Raw genomic sequence first — 19,746 nt, 5'->3', positions numbered from 1 at the left:
GCTTAAAATTATTTGCCTTTATGTTGTTATATATGTATATTCAAATTTTTTTTCTATTAACACATTTTTGTAATAAATAAGTTCATTTTCAAAAAATAATTGGCAACACCAGCTAAAATATTTTTTATTAAAGCTTGTTTAAACAAGTATAATATAATATTTAAGTGAAATATGGCATAAATTGCTAATTTTGCAATAAAATTCAGATGGAAACGCTAACTTTTTTTTAAATTCTATATTACTTTAATTCTTTAATTCTGTTTTAAATATATGCCTAGAGACCTCTGCTGTTATGTTTGTGCATATATTCTCTGATAAATTAGTTTTCTTTAATTTAAACAGGTGGGAACACCAAGTTAAAATGAGCGTTACACACAAGCTATTTGCTTTCTACAATTCATAGCCTTTCCAACGGTGTAAAAATGTTATAGTCGCGGAATTTGTTTTTGCGTGATGCCCTTTGAAGAAATTTTCCACATTTTTATTACCCACATAGAAGTATTTAGAGATTATAAGTCTTACTTAGCTAAAAAATTGCGAAAGTTTTGGAAAAATTGCTTTCATAATTGAGAAAATTATTTGAAGATATACTAAAAATCTGAAAAACTTGCGCTTTCATTACTGTCACAACTCCAAGTGCTCGACCAACGGGTAAGAAATGTTTTTGTGCTATGAAATTTTTTATTTTCAAACTGTGCACATAAATCCGCAGACCTTCGCAAACTCTACTCGTACAATGACAAACTAATTTTACAATTGTTCCGCATACAAACATACATTCGCACGTCCTTCCTTCCATAGGTCAGCAAAAATTTTCTCTTCGCATTCTCACACTCGCATACAAGAATTACTGTAATATACGCTCTTCTCAATAATTCAAACTCCAAAGCTCATAAATATAAATGACAAGTCATGACAAACTGCTGCCTTGGCAAAACGAGCAAATACATGGCAGGAAGTTGGTGCAATTTTGTTGTGCTTGTTGTGCTTTTCCAAAAGAAGGAATAACAAAGTAAAACTAAAACAAAAAATGTTTTAATAAAGTTGGCCAAAAATAAAATTTTCAGTGGGCGTAAAAAAATTGTCTATGAGTACATAGATAAAATAATAAGGCTAGAGGAATGAAATACGAACAAATAGGGAAGTGCCTGCAGTGCCATATCAAATACAACCAAAACCGGGTGCTTAAAATAAGTCAAAATACAAATTCAAAACGCTGAAAATTTTTCGGCATTAAAACATTTATATTTATTTATTATTTAATTAAGAGATAGTCTATATATATGAGTTTAAGTATGAGTTTGAGTATGAGTTTGAATATGAATATGATTATAATTACGTGGATGGGTATGAATATGCACATTAGGATGAGTGTGAATATGAATATGTATATGAGTATGAATATGAATATGAGTATGATTATGATTATGAGGATGGGTATGAGTATGAATATGAGTATTAATATGAATATGAATATGAATATGAATATGAATATGAGTATGAATATGAATATGAATATGGATATGAATATGAACATGAATATGAATATGAATATGAATATGAATATGAATATGAATATGAATATTAATATGAATATGAATATGAATATGAATATGAATATGAATATGAATATGAATATGAATATGAATATGAATATGAATATGAATATGAATATGAATATGAATATGAATATGAATATGAATATGAATAAGAATATGAATATGAATATGAATATGAATATGAATATGAATATGAATTTGAATATGAGTATAAGTACGAGTATAAGCATATGTATGAGTATGAGTATGAGTATGAGTATGAGTATGAGTATGAGTATGAGTATGAATATTAATGTTCATTTATATTCGAAGACAATAACAGACAGATAGTAAGTTTTAAAAAATTACTTATTACACTGTCAGACAAAATTCCGCTCTTTCGTGCGGATATGAGCAAGCCCTTATAAGAACATTCTGAAAGTAGTGCTAAAAAACACTACGTGTCTGGCAGATTTTCTCGATCACTTCGCTCATGTTTTGAGATGCAAAACTGTTCTTAATGAATTTTACTCTTACGTAGTCAAAAATCTAAATATACCCATGAAATGTTGCTTTGCGAATTCAAGTATGATAAAATAAAATTAATAGAAAGGTAGAACTGTCCATATTTTTGCCTTTTCAAATAAACTTAGCACACTTTTTTGCCAAAAAGCGCAAGTGTCTAAATTTTACTTCTTTGGTATTCGTTTCGTTTATAGACAAAAAATGGCAAAAATGGCACTGTGCCAGGGTGCGTTATTATGGTGCAAAATTCACAAGTTGTTTTCCCACAAATGCTTTCTTTTTTGGCTAATTGCTTGACGTAAATGTCTCATAATGCCCAAATAATAGTCCCTATTAACTGCTTGACATTCTGGCGAAAATTCGTGGTGTAAAATGTAGTTTTACTATAATACATGAAAATAGTGAACATCGTTTTTTTTACTCAAAACGACGCGGTTTCTTTGGTCTTGGTTAATTCGGAGCTCTCCACTCACTCGCTTGTTGCCTGGATTGTGTGTCGTACTCATAAACCCAGGCTTCGTTGGGTTGGAAGAATGTTGTGTTGGAAATCATAGTCTCTTTTTTTGCATGAAATTCAGGATTTTTGGGAATAACTTTACAGCAATACCACGCAAACCCTAATTATTAACTAATTGAGGACAATGTAGCAATGTTCAAGTCCTCTGCCCGCTCTCTGAGCTTAATTTGCTGGATCAAGATTCGTTCACTTTATTCATACAAGCTGCGTGACCTCAATTGTTGATATAAGCCATGCAGGAGAAGTTGAAACCAAGCGGCCTCAAAGTCAACGTCGGAAAAACGAAAACGCCAATGACACCATATCGGAACCACTGATAGTGGGTGCACAACAGTTCGAAACCGTTGACAAATTCGGTTACCTTGGCTGCATGATCACCGCGGATGGTGGCTCTGAGGTGGATATCGCCCATAGAATTAGCAAAGCTAAATCATCTTTCGGCATCCTCGCTCCATGGCAGCAAAACAACAGTATCGGCCTTTCCGCCAAGCTGCGCATCTTCAACTCGAACGTCAAATTCGTTCTTTTATATGATTGCACCACCTGGAACATAGCTGCGAATGTCACGAAGCGCCTGCAAACGTTCATAAATCACTGCCTTCGTCGGATTTTGTAAATTTTCTGGCCCCGGACAATAACTAACGCCGAGTTGTTGGCGCAAATTAACCAGGTGGATGTTGCATTGGAAATCAAAAAAGGAAATCACAATATATTGGCCACACTTGGCTAAGGAAAAATGACGGCAATGTCGTTAAACAAGCGCCACGCTGGAATCCATTTCATCAAACTGGTAGAGGAATCGGCAGACCACGTCCCACTTGGCCACACAGTCGTTTGAATATTTTTTTTATTTTTCCAGTTTCAAAAATAGTTTTATGCTTTTCTAGCATTTTTTGTCTGTAGACCTTGCTATTTTGTAACTTTATGTAAAAAAAAAACATTTCGAGAGTGATTTGCCTTAAAATATAAACAAATTGATGTAATTTAAAGTATACTGCGCAAACTTATTAGCCTACATACATACATATTTTGGTACTTTATTTTATAAAATCTAAATATATACTTTATCCACCATACTTTAGCTCTTTGAAAACACAAATTTAATCCAAATTTCCATATTTTTCAATGTCATCTAACTTTTTTCCCATTTCCTTTTCTTTGCAGCCCACTCACTATGTTACTATTACCAGTCATCGTGGCAGCAATAGCGGCATTGTTGGTGGTGGTGGCAATGGTGTAGGCGTTGGTGGTGGTGGTGGTGTTGAGCAGCCTGGCGATACCACCGATGCTGCGGCTGAGACGGCGCGTATCAAACAATTGGTCGGACAACTACAGAACAACCTGTGCAATGTGTCGGTTTTGAGTGATCCGGACTTGGATTCTTTGTCGAATATGGATCCCAATTCTTTGGTGGATATAACGGGCAAGGACTTCATGGAGCAATTGAAGGATTCAGGCAGGTTAGGGGGAGAGGCCCAGATGTGGTGGTTATCCCCCCCAACATCTTTGTCTCGATGTGCTTTCTTTCTTTCTATCTAACTTATGTTATATGAGCTTCCACATACTATATGCACCTACTGTACTTATATATAATATATACATTTTTTTTTGTAGTACTTTTACATAGAGCTTTCAAGACACTTACTTTTGTTGTACATTTGCATGCATTTTTTTTATTTTTGTTTAAACAAATGCGAGTATGCCGCATAACAGTGACTCTCTTATTCCACTGCTTGGCTTACATAAATTTGTTGTAAGTTTACTAAAATTAAAAAGAAATAAAAAAAAACGCCATTAGTAAAGTTACATGAGGAATTCCAAAATTTTTCAATTGTGGTCAGGTTTGGTTAGCTTAAGATGGTAGGCAAGAGACTCAACGTCTACGTAACACCTGAGTGCCGCCACATATAACGCCCTAGCCTGCAGAAGCCCATTAAAAAACCAACCAACGTACTTGATAAAATAAATAATGCTGCGTTTGTTGTGGTTGGGCAATTTTGCAGAAAAATATATGCAGGCAACTCCAGATAAGCTCTTAGTGTCCTCAATAAAGCTGCACATCTATACGAAGGGGCCTAACTGCCTTCTGTTCCTTTTAACCACTAGATCTTCTGCAGTAATCATGAGTCTTCTGAGACTGGAGGTAATATGCTGATGTCTAGTCAGGCCAATGGTGAACCGCCCACTGTCATTCCTGGGCCTTTCTAAAACATTTACATTCAGGCCATAGAAGTTTGGTGATTCTGGAGCTGTTCGCCTTGTGCCATCTATGTTATGACCTAATTGCCGAAGGTGAAGGAGATAAATGATACCAGCTCAATTTAATACATTTGATACTGGTATTCTATACTGAATTGAGATCATCAGTGTCGGATTCGTGGTGGAAAAGAGACTTCGCTGACAAGTACAATACTTTCGTTTACTTTGGTGCATGAGTTCATTTGCGTACACCCTCTGCGGAAAGAAAAAAACAATGCGACCAAAAGTGGATGCTTACAACATACTTTTGAGCACTACCCCACCATAACATAAAAATCCGACCGGCTACTTCAATGACAGGGTGGGTAGAGAAGGCATTTTTAGTCCCACAGTCAGATAACTTTCAGGAGTTTAACTTGCTACAATATCCAAACCATAATTGAGACTGCTCCACCATAGCATAAAAATCATGTCGGGCTACTTCAATGACTGGGTGGGTAGGGAAAGCAGTAGAAGTTTAACTTACTACAATATCCAGACTATAATTGAGCCAAAGTCACGCGGATGTCAAGAGACAGTTGAAGCTCTTCGGTTGTAATGGGTGGTGGTTGCATTCCGATAACAGCGTTCAAGGGCCGGGTGTTCAGGAAGTTGGTTAGAGTCTCCTAATGAATATCGTTTAATGCCTGTCTATATACTGTCCGATCTAGTCATTGTGGACGTGTTTGGTTCTGGATCTCATCGATGTAGTCGAAGAGATGGCTCTCGACTCGCCTGGGAGGTGGTTTAAATGCCACCAGTGGCGATTCCTGCCATAGCTGCCAAGCAGAACTCGCTTATTGAGGATTTTATTTTGTTCCGCGCCCGCGGTTCTGCCTTCTGTGGGCCGCGAGGATGACATCAGGAGAAATCCCATGACTGTCCTGATTTGTCTTTTGACAGCTAGTATTTGACAGGTCTGCGGTTTTGTCCACTGTGAATCATTAGTATCACGCCAAAAGACGGGAGCAGATTAATTTATTACCGACGGTCCAATTGCTTTAAATATCGCCAGCAACATTTTTTTGTCGTAGGATTATATGAGTCGAGAAGAAGAGCAAACTATCGAAGGAGACATTCAAAATTTTGGGAATTAGGTTCCGTCTTATTCGTCCCTGTGGAGTTCCTGGCCCTCCATCGGGCGCTTCATGGATGGTGGATAATGGTAGCGCCTCATAGATTTATATGATGTACCAGGAGTTTTCCTGGGCGTCCCGAAAGAACAAACTAGAACAAACTACCGCAGCACTTTGGCGGTAGTTTGTTCTAGTTGGACGTGGTCAGTCTAAGAGGCCAAAAGGGATGGTTGCAAAATAGGCCCTGCCTCGGTTGACGGCATCGAATCAATAAGTCGAGAAATGGGTGACTAAGCTTATACAAGACTTTGAAAAGAGCGTCGGTAGGTATATGGAACTGAGGACCTAAGAGCGACTGACTTCGATGCAGTGGTGATCCGCAGCCTCATTTCGTACCATATTGTTGTCTCACATATCTACTTCCAAGCTGTTATAAAAACGTGAAATGGACTTTTGTAGCCACTGGGGTAACTATTTTTTATAAGCAGACCTTCTAACTCAACCAAACTATTTCGCAACACGCTTGCAAAGCGGTTTAATTAATTAACGGGCAGTTCATTAACACATTTTTAAGTTTGTTTTTTTTGCAAAACTTTTAGCTACTAAAAAATTCCATTTGTTTGCGCACTTAACTAGTGAAGCATTTTTTCACTGCTGCACTCTGGGAAAACTTAAATCAATACAAAACCTTAAGTTCGCATTTAAAATTCAAAAAGGAAATTGTTCAACTAGGCTTTTTTACATTAAACTATTTTCCCAGAATATGGTATGCTGTACTCTTAATTCGATTTTGCCAATAGCGGCTGGTAATATTTAATAGGCGCCGTACCAGCGAACCATTAACGAATTTCCTTTTGTGCCCTGTTCGCATAGTACATGTTTTTACTGCAGCGAGCAATAATTTATCAAATTTTTGACAAACGAGCGAACGGGCAGGACATGAACAGGCATTTTAAATTTCCTTTGCTGTGTCAAACTATACCGGGGCGATATACATAGTTTATTCATACCGCAAAATGGATGGTGATTTCATTAAAAAAAAAAGAGACAGAAAATATTGCTAACGAAAAATAGTTGCCAGAGATGGAAGAAGGTAGTCAAAGTGAGCAGCCGGAAAAGTGGCAGCCTGAAAAAGTAGTTGATGAGATTTCTACAGAGCTGAAAGGGTGCACAAGGTGTGCGAGATAGTTGGAGGCCATAAAAAACCAAGCGAGCCTATTTGGTTGACTTGCACGCTGGGTGCTGAGTAAAAACCTGGTGGTTAGCGTGTGTTCGTTCGCAGTTGGTGAGCAGGCGATTGAAATTCAGCAGACGTGGCAATGAAAAATACGACTCGAAACAGGCAATTGAATTATGGAGCATGTTACCCTGGCTGCTGCCACTGGAAAGCAGAGAAACTAGGCGTTCAGAAAGGATATGTGTTGCATGCAACAAAAGCTAGCAGCTTCAAATGATTTAATAAAGTGTGATAAATGGAAACGTTTTTCGCATAGAAATGCACTCGTACGTGGCATTGTGTGTGCATAGCAGAAACACCGAATGCTTGTGTGACTTACTAAGCCGCATACACCCATGCATGTGTGTGTATGTTTGCTGGTAAATACCCGGCAGTCAAACCTACTAGCTCTGAACTTGCTTACTACCAGTTGGCTTTGCAACAGAAGAAAGTAGTTCGCCTTGAATATTTTCAATGGGAGTGCCCTGAAAAATGTCATTTGCCAGCCAATGAATCCTTCATCATAGCAGTTATCGAACTACCTCGCCTCTGCACCACTAAAATAACTACAAGAACAGTGACAGGAGAAGAGAGTGGCAAACTCAAGACCATGGAGAAGAGGCGAAATAAATTTTTACACGGATGTATCCAAGCTAGAAAATAAAGTAAGCTATGAAGTTTTTTCAAGGGAATTAGAACAAAATTATCTACACGTTTTTCGAACTACTGTAGCGTCTACCAGGCAGAAGTCTTAGGCATAAAGAGGTTGACTGTGTACCTTAAGACAAACGCCGTAGCAAAAACTACGCTACCTTCTCGGATAGTCGGCGGGCATCAGATCAATGGAGGCAGTTATACTAAGATCAAAGGTTGCTTAGGAATGCCTAGCAGCTCTAAATGATATTAGCATCGTCTTTAAGGCCAGTCTTATATGGGTTCCGGGACATAGAGATATTGAAGAAAAATGGAGATATTGCGAGGCTGATGAGCCAGCCAGAAGATTTGTACTCAATATTTCACTGCTAGAAAACAGCGCCAATATTGGAATTCCTATGTTTCAAGTTGTAAATTAAGGCTAAAAAATAATATTCTCCAGGAGGCCAATAGGTAATGTAGAAAAAAAAACACGTGTCTTACAACCTGGCTAATTTGCCCGCAAATAGGTAAGAAAAGGTCAGAAGAATTGCTCAACCGCTCAAGAGAGAACATCTCGAAGATCGTGGCTTGTGTCACTGGTCAATGGCTGTTAGGTAGGTACTCTGCTAGACTTCTGCTAGATTTCTCATGAATACTACAGAAGACGAGGGAGTATAGAGAGCGGAAGAGGAAGAAACAGCAGAACACTTCCTTCGTAATTGTTCAACCTTAATTAGGAGTAGACCAAGGTTGTTTGGAATATCCGATTTGGAATAAAAACTATCCTACGTTTCATAAGAGCGTCTAAATGGTTCCATGATGAATAAACACAGAGGTTCCCGTGGTACACAGTGGTACCTCAACAGATCTGTATGATCTAAGTGAGTTGGCTATTCTAAACCGACTGCCATAAAAACCTAACCTAACCTACTCTGGTCAGTTTCTGACATATCAGTGACTTAAAAAATTTAGGCTGCACAAACCAATTATGTGTTTTGAGTCTGTCATTATTGGTTTCACTCCTTCATATATATAAAATTTGTGAGTGTGAGACGAAGAGCCGAGCCGTGTGTTCTATTTTGCTTCTATAAAAAAAATGTTGAAAGCCTTAGTAAAAAGTTTTTGTATGTATTAGTTTCCATCGCCCAAATCTTTTAGGGCTACTAGTTAGCAAACTACGCAGTATATACATCAAAATTATATTAGTTAGCTCATAATAGACCCAAAAAAATACCAGTCCAATTTGTATTAAAAATCAGTAGTTTTGGACGTTTTCTCTAAATGTGTTCTTCGACTTGATTGACTTTGATTTTACGGCTCATGAAATATAAATTGAAAAGTTTAATATTAAAAAAAATATTTAATATTTAAAATTAAAGCTACGCTATTAGTTAGGGATACTACACGGAATATACCGCCAAATTATACCACTTACCGAGCTAGTTCTTAATTTACCCAAAAAATACTGCTCAATTTTGTGACGAAAATCACCAGTTTTGGACAAGCTGAAAAAGCAAATGAAAATTGATTTACTTATGCATCAAAATATTAGTACATTATTGTTTTCGCTAAATGTTTTCTTAGAATTGCTATAATTTTAATTTTAAAAATTTTTCGTCTGAAAATTTATATTAAGAACTTAAATAAAAAACAAAATTATTAAACATCAATGTAAAATTAAAGTTCCGCTATTCGTTAGGGATACTACACGGAATATACCGCCAAATTATACCACTTACCGAACTAGTTCATAGTTGACCCAAAAAAGACTAGTTCATATTGTGCCGAAAATCTCCAGTTTTGGACGAGCTGAAAAAGTAAATCGAAATTGATTTATTTACTTATCGAAATGATTTTATTTTTCTAAAGTTTACCTCTCATGAAATATAAATTTAAAATTTATATTGAAAATGTAAAACTAAAAAAGTTGATTTTATATATTATATAAAGTTAAAGATCCGCTTTTCAATTTCATTTGGTTTTTTATTTAAATGTTCTGTTATCTTATATTTGTTACCTCATTAAAGTAATGATAAATTGAATTTTTAATATGTGGATGATTGGACAAGTAAATAAAGTAAAAGTAAAAATAAATAAAAAGTGATTAATTAAAAATTCAAAAATATTTATTTATGAATTAAAATATTACATACAATTTTTTCGTTTGCTATAATTTTTATTTCTCAATTTTTTTTTTTAATTTTACTTTACCTGAAATAAGACTTTAAATTCAAATTCTATTAATTAATTTTATTTACTCTTTTAATAGGACTATGGATAAGTTCGTGCGGTTTTTTTTCGAAATTTGAAACTTTATTGACGTAAAATGGTTACAAATTTAATATTCAAAGTATTGTCCATCGCTTGCTACTATATTACTTTTTCCCATCTTTCTGGCAATTCACGGATTCCCTTTGTGAAAAATTCGGTCGGTTTTGCCGCAATCCACGAATCGATCCATTTTTTGACTTCATCGTAATTAAGGAAGTGCTGGTCAGCCAGGCCATGTTGCATCGATCGGAAGAGATAGTAATCGGATGGCGCAAGGTCTGGACTATACGGCGGGTGGGTTAGGACATCCCATTTGAGCGTTTCTAAGTATGTTTTGACCACTTGTGCAACATGTGACCGAGCATTGTCATGTTGCAAAATAACTTTGTCGTGTCTATCGGCGTATTGCGGCCGTTTTTCTCGCAGTGCTCGGCTCAAACGCATCAATTGTCGTCGGTAGACATCCCCCGAAATCGTTTCATTCGGTTTCAGTAGCTCATAATACACAACACCCAGCTGGTCCCACCAGATACACAGCATAACCTTCAGGCCATGAATATTCTGCGCCGACGTCGATGTTGAAGCATGGCCAGGGTATCCATACGTTGCCCGACGTTTTGGATTGTCGTAATGGACCCACTTTTCATCGCCAGTCACAATTCGATGCAAAAAACTCTTTCTTTTGTGCCGTTGAAGCAGTTGTTCGCCATACGCCATAAAACGGCGTTCAACGTCTCTTGGCTTCAATTCATACGGCACCCAATGGCCTACCTTTCGGATCATTCCCATGGCTTTTAAACGTTTGAAAATGGTTGATTGATCAACTCCCAAAGTTTTTGCAACCTCTTCTTGCGTTTGAGCCGGATCTTGATCGAGCAATTCCTCCAATTCGGTATCCATGAACTTTGGCGGCGCACCCTCGCGTTCTTCGTCTTCCAAGCCAAAATCACCACTTTTAAAGCGTGCAAACCACTTCTGGCACGTTCGCTCAGCTAGAGCATGCTCACCATAAACTTCCACCAAGATACGATGACTTTCGGCTGCTTTTTTCTTCATATTAAAATAATGAAGAAGAATTCCCCGCAAAAACACATTATTTGGCACGAAATTCGACATTTTCAAGTGTGGTAAAAATATTGTTGTTTACGCTTCAAATAAAAAACTTATACTGACGTTTGTGCCTTACGACAGTAGCTCTCCAATGAATGTTTGGAAATGTGGATCGATGGAATAATAATCAAGTTACGCCATCTGTTGTAAAACCGCAAGGAACTTATTCATAGTCCTATTAAAATTTGCTAAATATTTGAAAGTTTCACTTCCAATTGACTGCAAGGACGATCAGTAGAGCAATGATAAGTTGGAGCTCTAACATTCATCACTCAAAACATGGATCCCAACAAAATGTATTTCCTCATTGTGTACCCTCATCTTCAGAACATCAGACAGACTTTTATTTGGAGTAAATTTTTTTTTACAATAATATTTGCTTTGTAAACGCATCTAATTAGTAATTTTGCAACTAGTACCATACTAGTCGCTCTCGAACTAGTATATTCAAGTCCTAGTTCTTGAACTGAAATGCTTACTCAGAAGCTTAGATTCTTCCTTCAAGGGTTTTCTCATGTATGTGTGTCTATGTTTGTATGCAAATATGCAATTAAACGCATTTCAACGCCAGCGCATGCTACCATCCCCTCGCCAGTGTGCCTTTAGGCTAAAGTTTTCTATTGTATATATGCACATGTAATATATACATATATGTATGTATAGGTATCATAGCTGTTTTTTACTGTAAAACCGTACAGTCATTCAAGTCCGAGCATACAGCCTCCTTGCAGCCCATCATTTGTGATGGCGCCTGAGCTGATGGTCAGCTGTCACTTTCAAGGTAGTTCCAATGCCTCGAGCTTCAGTCCCACAGGCTCGTTGGTCATGTCTCTAACGAAGCAATATTTTTGTTTTACATGCATATATGCATTTGTACAATATTTTATGCGCGCACATATATATACGTATACACGTATGTACAAGTACACGCTTGTGTGCGGTTTGAATAATGAAAACGTCATCTGCATGCAAACCACGCAGCCATCTACACACAAACACACACAAGTGAACCAGCGCATAAAGCGTAACGTGGCAGGAGTGCGTCTGGCTAGACAAATACAGACTACTTCTCATATACATACATACATTTATGAAAGTGCATATGTATTGTATAACTCAAGACCATTTGCGCGTTTTTGTACGCTGTTAAATTCAAAAACACCGTTGAATTAATGGTTTTTTGCGGCGGTTGCTTTCACGCGCATTCCTATTTGCATATGTGTGTTGGCTCATATACCTACGCACACAGGAATAATGCAGACATCTCTTTAAATATTTATTTACCTTCATTTACTTATCTGCTTGCTGTTGTGCTACTTTTTGATTAAACTGTGTGGTTTCAAGTTGATGTAATTTTCCTTTATGCAAAGTAAACGCTTTTAACTGATCAAAAGCGTGTTTTGTTGTCCTTAATTACTTGTTGTGGTTGGGAGGATAAAGCAGGTAGAAAGAAGGTCTGTCGGTTGGTGTTTTTTAAAGCTGATAATAACTGAGTTGTGGAATTTTTATTGACATTAAAGGGATTCTGTGTTTCGGAAAGGCGGTGTTTATTATAAAAAAAAACCAAACAAATTAAAAAGTCGGGTACCTCACATGAACTGGCAATATAATTTATTCACAAAAAACTTCTATGAATTGAGGCGCAAAATTAATTATCCAATTTCGTTTTTGAATAAACTTTTTTATATAAAGGGTGGTTAAGTTTCAGGGGCCGGTATTGATTTTGAATAGAATATAATTTTTTTAGAAAATAATTGTCATTTCACTTTATTATGATATTACTGGTATGGTTCAATTACGTATGAAACAAAATATTGGTGAAATGGCCGCCGCGGCCTCGGCAGCACATCTCCATCCGATGCTCCAAATTTTCGATGACGCTGAGGCATAATTCAGGTTCTATGCCGTTAATGTGTCGAATTATCTCATCCGTTAGCTCTTGAATTGTTGCTGGCTTATCGACGCACATTTTTTCTTTTAAATAACTCCAAAGAAAGAAGTCCAACGGTGCCGAATCACATGATCTTCGCCGCCAATTGACATCGCCGCGACGTGAGATTATTCGGCCATCAAATTTTTCGCGCAAAAGAGCCATAGTTTCGTTAGCTGTGTGACAAGTGGCATCGTCCTGTTGAAACCACATATCGTCCACATCCATATCTTCCAATTCGGGCCATAAAAAGTTCGTTATCATCTCACGAAAGCGTACACTATTCACAGTAACTGCCTGACCGGCCTCATTTTTGAAAAAAATATGGCCTAATAATGCCGTCGGCCCAGTTACTCATTGGTTTTTCGGCAATCACTCTTGGATTATCATTCGTCCAAATGCGGCAATTCTGCTTATTGACGAATCCACTGAGGTGAAAATGTCCCTCATCACTGAAGATGATTTTTTTCGAAAATTGGTCATTCACTGTTGCCATTTCCTGCCACCATTCTGACCATTGACGACGCTTGAAATGGTCAAGAGGCTTTAGTTCTTGAGTCAATTGCATCTTGTAAGCGTGTAAATGCAAGTCTTTATGCATTATGTTCATCAACGACGAGCGTGAGAGGTGCAATTGTTGGGTACGACGACGAGTTGAGGTGGACGGCTCTTCAACCACACTATCGCCAACAGCAGCAATATTTTCTGCAGTACGAGCTCTACGAGTATGCACTGGTATTTTCACATCTCTTACATACCCGGTTTGCTCAAACTTTTGCACAATATTCCCGATTATACGCACATTTGGTTGATTAAATTGACCGAAAAAATCACGAAGTGTGCGATATGCATTTTGATTTGAACGCCCGTTTTCATAATAAGCTTGAACAACTTTAACGCATTGCTCGATTGTATGCCTTTCCATAATTCAAATTGAGTTAGTCTGAAATTGAAAATTGTCAAATTAAATTCAGAAAGACCTTGACGTTTACGGATGGTTTACATTTAACATCGGCCCTTGAAATTTAACCATCCTTTATATACTTTAATACCATTTTAAAAGAAAAACTGAAAATTTCATTTGATCTTAATTTAAAAAAAAATTAAAAATAACGAGCTTTGAAAAACAAATGTTTTACCAAAAATGTTAAATGGCTTTTTACAAAAATCACAAATGCCGAGTTTTCGAATAAAATTGTAAACCAAATTCCAAAAGATTTTCTACCAAAAAACTTGTTCGAATTACTTTTTTACAAATATCAAAATTTTTGAAAAAAGTAAAAAGAAAATGTTTTCAGAAAATTTATTACAAAAAAAAAAATTTTTAAACTTTTAAATAAAAAAAAAAATTTTAATTTTTTAATTTCAAAAGTAAAAAAAAGAAATCAAAATTTTAAAAACAAAATTTCAAATTTTTTTTAATTTTTAAATTAAGAAAAAAGAAATTTCTAAATTTTCAGCTTTTGTTTTTCAATTTTCAAAATTTTTAAATTAAAAAAAAAAAATTGTTAAATTTTAATTTTTTAAAAATAAATTTTTTTTTAAATTTTGAAAAATTTTTTTAATTAAAAATGTGGATCGTTCAAAAAGAAAAAATGATAAAATTTTTTATTAAAAATGTTCTTGAAAGTTTTTGTAACGGCAGTCTGTCGGCGCCCGCGGCTTTGTTGTTCTTTTGCCGCGTTATCGCTATTCTCACCTCGTCATGGTCGGGTAGCGGAATGACAATACCGTCGTCAATGATTGGGATATCGCGATCTTCAAATTCTCTGTCACACGCGTAGAAATCACTATTTAACAGGTTCGAGAAGTGTTCCCTCCATAATTTATGTATGCCCTGGATGTCAGTCACCAGATGGACGCCTCTGTTCCTTCAGGAAAACGCTACGGCCTTGAAATCTTCTGTAAGCCGCCGAACTTTCTGGTAGAACTCTCGGGCATTTTTCCTATTGGCCTGCAATTTCACGAAATTCAGCCTCTCGTTTTTTCATTTGGATAATACGCTTATTTTTTTTTCAGCTCCCGGTAACGATCGCACATGGCTCGCGTTTCGCCCGATCGCAGTGTGGCTCTATAAGCAGCATCTTTTCTTTCGGCGGCAGCATGACCTTCCTCGTCGTACCAACTGTTTTTTGGGGCTCGCCGAAATCCGATTTCTTCTTCGGCGGCGGTACGTAAAGAACGAGAAATGGTGCTCTATCGTTCGTGCATGCCGACTTGTTGGGCAGTACGCTCTGAGAGCAGGGGTGGGGGTTGAGAGGCGAATATTTTGGCTGCCTGTTGCGAGTGCAGTTTTTCGATGTCGAGCATTCTTCATTCGATAATGTATATGATCAATGGAAGAATTAATGAATAATTATTGGCAGATGAAAAAGAATGGCGCGAATTACATCACATCACAGCTTTCCTAGTCTAAAAATAAATTCTGACACTGAAATTTTTAATACAATAAAGGGCGTGTTAGAGGTGAAAAGTGCCCTTTTTTTGAAACTAATGGTTTCAGCTAAACTTTGAATTCAGTGACCGCAGGAAATGTTGAAGGAATATTTCCCCAAATAAATTTGAATAAAGCAAAATAATGAATGCATTAGAATTTCAGCCATCTTTGGTATTGTAAGAACAAAAAGTTTCTTAAAAAAGTAAGGCTTCTGATTGCAAATGTATAAAAAAATTATCGAAGCAATTTACGAGAAATAATCACCGTTGGTGCGTGACTACCATTCAGAAGTGCGCAAGCTCTAAACCCAGCGTGAGCATGAAACGGCAATTGAAAGAAAGAGTTTTTTTTAAGGGCAATCGCTACTCGACTGACAATAGCAAACCTCCGAGTGTATTTCTTCCATGAAAAAGTTTCGCATAAAAACCAAAAAACTATCTACTATTCGAAGGCGACGTAAAACAGTAGGTCCCCACTTTTGTGGAAAACATTAAGTCGCGCACCACTAATAGGAAGACGTGTTCGGCAGAACACCCTATTATATAAATACAAATATAATGTATGTAGTAATGAAACTGACTTCCTTAACGAAACTGAATTCCATTTATGTTTATGCTATTTTATTTTCACTGAATAGGTTTTGTAATTTATGTACAATAATATTTAAATGTCTTTATTTTCAAAAAATTCTTTTCGTTTTAGATATCACTTTTTTAATTTATTGGCTTCACAAGAAAAAAAAACAATCTGGCAGCACTAGTAATGCACAATTATATTATATACGAATAAAAATACATATGTAACCCAATACCTTCTTTGTTGTTGCATTGCGTAAATTTCTGATTGTATACTCACTCATTCACTCATTCATTTCATACTCCAGCTTGCCCATTCAACTCCACAACATTGAGTAAACGAGTGTAAAATAAGTGGATTGAATATAAAAAAAGAAATTCATACTCATTTGTAGAGTTTTAAGAACCCTGTTGCTGCACTATCTGAAATACTCACTTTTTTATGTGCGACTGTGAGAGAAGCAGATATTTCGCTGCTCAAATACCTGCACACTTATTTAGGTGGGTAGGTAGGTAAAGATGGCAAGAGTGGACCACTACCTGCGAAAAATTTAGGTTAGAGAAACCATATACAGTAGGCGGGTCGATTTGTGGGGAGGCAAAAAATCGCCCATTGCTCTGTGAAAATCATATTCTAGGGATCAAAATAAGAAACTTTGCCGAAGGAACCATACCTCTAAAAGAATTCTGATGTCCCCCAATTTGGGTCGAACTTTTTAGTTTCTTTTCTATAACTCACTTAAATTAATTTTTTCATTTACATATGTTCTGACTAAATAAATTTCTTAAGAAATAAAATAGATATTATAAATAAATAATAAATATTATTATAAATAAATAAAAATAAAGAAAAAACATAGCCATTTAGCTGATTTTTTCATGTAAAGGCCAAAAATGGGACATCCCCCAAATTGGGGGACATCAGAATTCGTTTTAGAGGTATGGTTCCTTCGGCAAAGTTTCTTATTTTGATACCTAGAATATGATTTTTACAGAGCAATGAGCGATTTTTAAATCGACCCGCCCTAATATACAGCCATCCAGTGCTGTTGATGTAGTGAAGGAGATAAAAGGGTTGCAGGCTGGAGAATTTTCTCAGGCCATCTCCAAATGGTACGCTAAGGAATCTTAGGCGCCTAGCTGCTAGATCCGAATTTGCACAGACAGTCTCTCTCAACAGTCTCATTCTTTGCTGGATCCCCACTGCTTCTGCAATAGGGGTTGTACGGAAGTCCAGTGATCAGTGAACACCGCAATGCGTTTGGAAATTGAATGGCGGTGGATTCCCATAACCTTAAGTGTTCCGTTTATATTGTATTGAGGCTGAAACCGGTTCTGTCGACCCCTTCCTGGCAAGCTTATCGGCAATTACATTTCCCTCTATATTCCTGTGCCCAGCAACCCAGGTAAGGGAAATGTTTCCTAAACGTTCGAGACGTTTGAGTTCCTCCTTACAGGAGTTCACCTGAAGAGAACTGCAATACGGCGACGACAGGGCCTTGATCGCAGCTTGACTATCGGAAAAAATATTAATGTCTCCCTCCCAACAGCGATCCAGAAGCATTTTGCATGCTTGCATGATCGCGAAGACCTCTGCGTGAAAAACGCTGCTCGTTTCCGGCAGTTTAAAGAAGACCGAAATGCTGGCTGACTTAGAGAAAACTCCCGCTCCCACTCCAGATTTAATCTTGGATCCGTCAGTGAAGCCGAAGGTACCGTGCCGACTCTCCCCTCCTTCCAATCTCAAAACCCAGTTTGCGGATGGAGAGATCAGTGCGAAGATCAGAGAAGGGAGTGGAGATCTGCTTCAAGATGCTACTATGTCGTACGGGAAATTGTCTCCAAGGACAAATCTCCTTTAACCTAATAGCGCTCTGAGCAGCAGTGGATTTAGCTTGCAGCTCCACAGGAAGTAAGTGCAGAATAAAAGTTGAGCACAGCAGTGGGACATGTTCTACAAGCACCAGTGATGCGCACACATGCAGTTCTTTGCACTCTCTCTAGTTTAGTGGTGTTGTAGCCCTTCTGAAGAGCTACTCACCAAACTAGGCAGCCATATGTCAAAATTGGCAGAATCACTAAGTTGTACATCCAAAGTACGACACGTGGCTTAAGACCCCATTGCCGAAAATAGATGTAAAGGCGTATAAGGCTATACTGGCCTTCTTAACTCGATTTTCTATGCGCAGCTTCCAGTAGAGCTTGGGGTCTAGTATTACACCAAGATTCTTGACTTCCAATGCGAGTGTAAGACACTGGTTGTTTAGGCTTGGAAGCTTAAAAGGTGGAGGTTTATATTTCCTGGTGAATAGCATCAACCCCGATTTGGCAGAGTTTACTCTGAGACCGCAACTGGCAGCCCAACTACTGAGTGTAGCCAGTGCACCTTCCAAAATTTCAGCCATTACTGATGGTAAGGGTCCTGAGACACTTATTCACTCGTACTTGTATTTCTTATGCAATTACTCATCGCAGCACGCTTTCGCTCGCTTGTCGTACTTTTCTAATCTTATCTAATTTTTCGCTTCTCTCATCCCTCTCAAATGCAGACCATTGTGTGCAAAGCGAAACGCTGAGGACCGAATTAACCTGTTAAAGCTGTTACGCGAGGGCGCCATTTTCTGCTCCGAACGTTATCCGGAAGATGCGGAGGCCATTGATATGGAGATCAGTCGACAATTGAATATGGATGTAGCGCAAACAACAACAACAATTACAACAAACACAAATACAACAACAACTATAACAGCAAACACAACTACAGTAAATATTGGAGGTGTACTGACATCTCAGCAACAACAACAACAGACTATTACAACAAACAAGACAATCGAACAAGTGCAAAGTGTAGCGGCGGCGGCAGTAGCGGCAGCAGCAGCAGCACAACGCATAGCGGCAATGGAGGCACAAATGACCTCCGTCGATGTGGTGACCATCGTCGAGACACACGCGGCGGCAACAGCAAACACACACAATAATAATCAGCAAAAGACGATGACAGCTGGTGGCAACAATAATAACAAAACGAACGATATTTGACTACCGATTTTCAGTAGTATAACTTGAAATTTGGAGAGCATCTGCAAGGAGAAGGGTTAAGTGTACGAACGGCATGGTAGAGGAAGGCGAACGGTTGCAGCTTTTATTGTGGCTGATGAATTGATAACGGTAAATCAATATGTATTGTATGTAATTGACAGTTAACGTACGGCTTATGTGTATGCGAAGGTACTACAATAAAAAATTGAAATTAGTTTTAGTTTGGTGTTTGTATGGAATCGGGCCAATTGCCGCTGGAAGAATATCAGCCGAACGAAGAAAAAAACACATATAGATATACAATTTTGCAAAACTATACACACATACATAGAAACGAGAAAAGATTTTATTGCTAAAGAAGAGTGCGCATAGAAAACATAGAAACACTCGAAAAACACTCGCGCTGGCAGTCAAAATGAAAATGAAATTTAAAAAGGAAATACAAAGCTTGCTAACGAGTTAATTTTAAAAGGCAAGTGAAAGAGAGTTTACATGCAGATGCTAAATGCAGCAGATAAAAAGTAAATAGCACTGACATTTTAGCTTTTTTCCACAATATAACTCAAAAACTCACTCTAATATACAAATAAGCACTACTCAAGCATTGTAAATATTACTCATGCCTCAATATCATTTTC

At 37.4% G+C, this 19,746-nt stretch overlaps 1 protein-coding gene across 1 annotated transcript in view; it reads left to right on the top strand.

Annotated features, from left to right (window-relative positions):
* Positions 1 to 19,328, top strand: part of LOC129244272 (uncharacterized) — a 102,458-nt gene extending 83,130 nt beyond the window's left edge. Inside the window, exons 4-5 of the mRNA XM_054881888.1 lie at positions 3,745 to 4,040; positions 18,619 to 19,328. Of these exons, the coding sequence (XP_054737863.1) occupies positions 3,745 to 4,040; positions 18,619 to 19,108 (786 nt within the window). The 3' untranslated portion in view covers positions 19,109 to 19,328. The remainder of the gene's footprint in view (positions 1 to 3,744; positions 4,041 to 18,618) is intronic.
* Positions 19,329 to 19,746: the final 418 nt, after the last annotated feature.

This window comes from Anastrepha obliqua, chromosome 4 (genome assembly GCF_027943255.1).
Source record: "Anastrepha obliqua isolate idAnaObli1 chromosome 4, idAnaObli1_1.0, whole genome shotgun sequence".
Classification (NCBI taxonomy): Eukaryota; Metazoa; Arthropoda; class Insecta; order Diptera; family Tephritidae; genus Anastrepha; species Anastrepha obliqua.
This window is presented reverse-complemented; position numbering and strand designations above follow the sequence as displayed.